The 3148-nt window shown below is 33.2% G+C and overlaps 1 protein-coding gene across 1 annotated transcript; it reads right to left on the bottom strand.

Annotated features, from left to right (window-relative positions):
* Nucleotides 1-739: 739 nt before the first annotated feature.
* LOC146917562 (F-box/kelch-repeat protein At3g06240-like) lies at nucleotides 740-2149 on the bottom strand. The gene has a single exon (XM_085717281.1). The coding sequence runs from the start codon at nucleotides 2147-2149 to the stop codon at nucleotides 893-895; it is 1257 nt and encodes a 418-aa protein (XP_085573407.1). The 3' UTR covers nucleotides 740-892.
* Nucleotides 2150-3148: the final 999 nt, after the last annotated feature.

The following is a 3148-nucleotide window of genomic DNA, read 5'->3' as shown; positions in this document are numbered from 1 at the left end:
CTCTGCCAGTAGCTTAGCCGAATAAGGGTGCTTGAGGGGAATAAAGTGACTATATTTAGTGAGTCGGTCTACCATCACTCAGATAGCATCATACCCTTTCGACTTAGGAAACTCGGTAATGAAATCCATGGAAATCTCCTCCCAAACCTCATTTGGAATGCTCAATGGTCGCAACAATCCTCCCTGTGCAGCATCTAGGTACTTTAGACACTGACAAACGTTGCATCTAGGTACTTTAGACACTGGATTAAGCTACTTTCTCTTAATCAAGAAAATCAGAAAACCAATATGCTAGGCAATTTGTGTGTAAGAGAGAGAGAGAGAGAGAGAGAGAGAGAGAGAGAGAGAGAGAGAGAGAGAGAGAGAGAGAGAGAGAGAGATATGCATCAAAAGGAAATTCAAAGAAAATGTTATTAAAGAAGAAACCATACAAAAGGGTATTGGCTAAAGACAAACTTTCAGAAATTGGTATTGACTGAACTTCATATGATTCTAATCAACAGAATCAAATGAATCCAGTTACGGAAAGCTTCATTGAAACCAAAGCTACTAAAAGAATTGGCATCAGAATACTCTCTAAGAGAAAATTGGTAAAGAATAAAATAGAGCACACTCTGTAATAGTCTACTTTTGAGCACTTGTGTACGAAATTCAAAAAAAAAACAATGCAACATCCAGCATTAATTATATTCAATTATATGGAAATCAAATCAGTTTGCAAATGGAAAGAGACTAAACATTCAAAATAAAATTGATAAAGAAAAATCAATTGATTTCGTAATTTACTTGACAATAATTGTGATATGTACAATTGATCTCAAACCAGTTTTCATAAAATGTAATATCTCAACAACCACAATCATATACCTCTTGGTGAAAACAAGAAAAACAATTAACTACTTGTTCCTCCAATTGGAAAAATGTTTCCTTTGTATATTATTATTCGAGTAGAATGACCCCTTGCTTTATAACCAAGTTCCTCAATCATTTGGGTACTTAGATCAAACCAGACTAATTCTTCGTCTTTTCTTTGAAAGAATATTTCCCCTTTCGTCCCAACTCCGATAGGACGTTTAATGCAAGACAATGGTCCAACAATAAAGAGTTTGGTCCATGATTCTTTCATACCTAATCCACCCAAAATTGATATGTGAAAAGTAGTAGTTTGTTCATGATATGAGATCAATGCAATGAAATCATTTATCACTGCCAAGTTTATCCACAATGCTTCAACTTCAAAACAATCATCTAAGTCTGAGGGTATGGGTGTTACTAAGAACACCTCATTACTCAAGTAAAATGACACCAAACATGGTCCATTAGGATTTTCTTCTTCATCTTTTTCAGACAACCAATGACACACTCCACCCAGGTATACTTGGGTTCCCTCAGTATAGTCTGAAGAACACGGCATGCTAACATCAAGTTTCCTCCACAAGTTATTTCTTAGACTATATATCTCCCATATAGGTCCTAAGGATATTTCTCCTGACCAATATAGAGACATTATCTCTTCTACGTAACCAGGGTATACCAGTGACGGCACTATACTAAAACGTACATATCGAATGACTTTAATGTCATTTATAACATGGTCATAACCAAATCCATGAACATCGGAAACAATACGAACATCAACAAAATCCTTAGCATCATTTGGGATAAACCACTTAATTGAATCAATGTTGTAAGAAGGAAGGATCTTGATTGCCTGGGTTTCTGGCATCAACAATATAATTTTGCCCGAATGATCATACTCATAGAGACAAAGTATACCATTAATACTACCAAAACCAAAAATACAAAAATTGTATAGGTTTGCGAATGGATTTGAGAATTCTACTTTCACCTTATTCTCAAACATCTCACCAGAAAGAGAATAAAAACCATCTTCATAATAGGGTTCATTCAACTGTAAGAGTATAGATGCTCCGTCGTAATAAGAACCACAGTGCAAATTAGATAAGAAATTGTTGCGGAACATGTTCATGAAATGAGTATTTTCAAATAAGAGATACCAAGATTTACGAACGCATCCAAATCGCTTCAAAGATTTAAGAGGCAATTTCGATAGAATGGATAAGGCAATATCGTCGAGTATATAGTTTCTCACCTTTCCCTTTGTTGCAAACACAGTTCTCTTATCCATTGCAAATCGTGATCTGTGATCTGCGAATTCACCCGTGCACACGTAATTTCCACTCTCCTTTGTCTCACTCAAAATGAATTAGTTTCGAGAGCAGTAGTAACACTAGCGAATTTATTGGTGTTTTTGATAGAGTAATTAAACAAGCTACCCCTAATTTTAAAAGGGGAAGAAAAGGCATTGACACCATAAATTATAATTTTTTCTCTCTTCTATTAAAAATGATTTTCTTTAAAAAATAATCAAAATAGGTATTATAAATTTTTTAAGAAAACTAATTTTGAGAATACCTACACATAAGCAAATTTATTTAGTTCTCAAGATTTTGAATTTATTCCAGTATTACGAATTTTAACCTTAACAAATAATAAAAATATCAAATCAAATTGAATCGTAATTAAAAAAAATAGTACGTCAAAAAATATAATAATCTATCAAATTATATGATCCAAAATAGTTTTTTTTTTCTTTAGCCGGGCCTGGGACTGGCCTTGGCAGGATTGATCCATGATTATTATTAATCATTTATTTTTTAAATAATGTTTATAAAAAATTCAAAAACCTCAAATTTTATTTTTGAAGGGAAAAACAAATATATTAAAACATAGTACAAAGGTATTCTATCTCATCTAAGAAAGGAAGATGCTATGGAAAAGTTTCCAAAACACAATCATTTGACATCTTGTCTGTACTAAACATTTATTTTCCAGGCCTTCAAAGGCGCAAAGAACTATGTCAAAAAATTGGTTCCATTCCATCATTGGCTTTATACTGAAACTTTTCATAAATTTATAGCTATATTTACACACACATGCACTATATTTCACTACATGTATATGTCAACATTAAGCTTAGACACATAATGTCAGAAATAATTACCTAGAATTCAACATTCCAGTCCCAGCCCTTCAATATTACATTGTAACATGGTCATTGGCATAGTGAAAACTACATAATTTTAAAGGCATATGAGACTGCTGTTCATGCAGCCAGAATGTGATC

This window comes from Medicago sativa, chromosome 6 (genome assembly GCF_051527215.1).
Source record: "Medicago sativa cultivar Bolivia chromosome 6, Bolivia_mono, whole genome shotgun sequence".
Lineage (NCBI taxonomy): Eukaryota > Viridiplantae > Streptophyta > Magnoliopsida > Fabales > Fabaceae > Medicago > Medicago sativa.
The sequence above is the reverse complement of the archived record's forward strand: the minus strand, read 5'-3'. Positions and strand labels throughout refer to the sequence as shown.

Bases quoted from the DNA above. Each gene is read 5' to 3' on its own strand.
- LOC146917562 (XM_085717281.1), bottom strand. From the start codon at position 2,149: ATGGATAAGAGAACTGTGTTTGCAACAAAGGGAAAGGTGAGAAACTAT.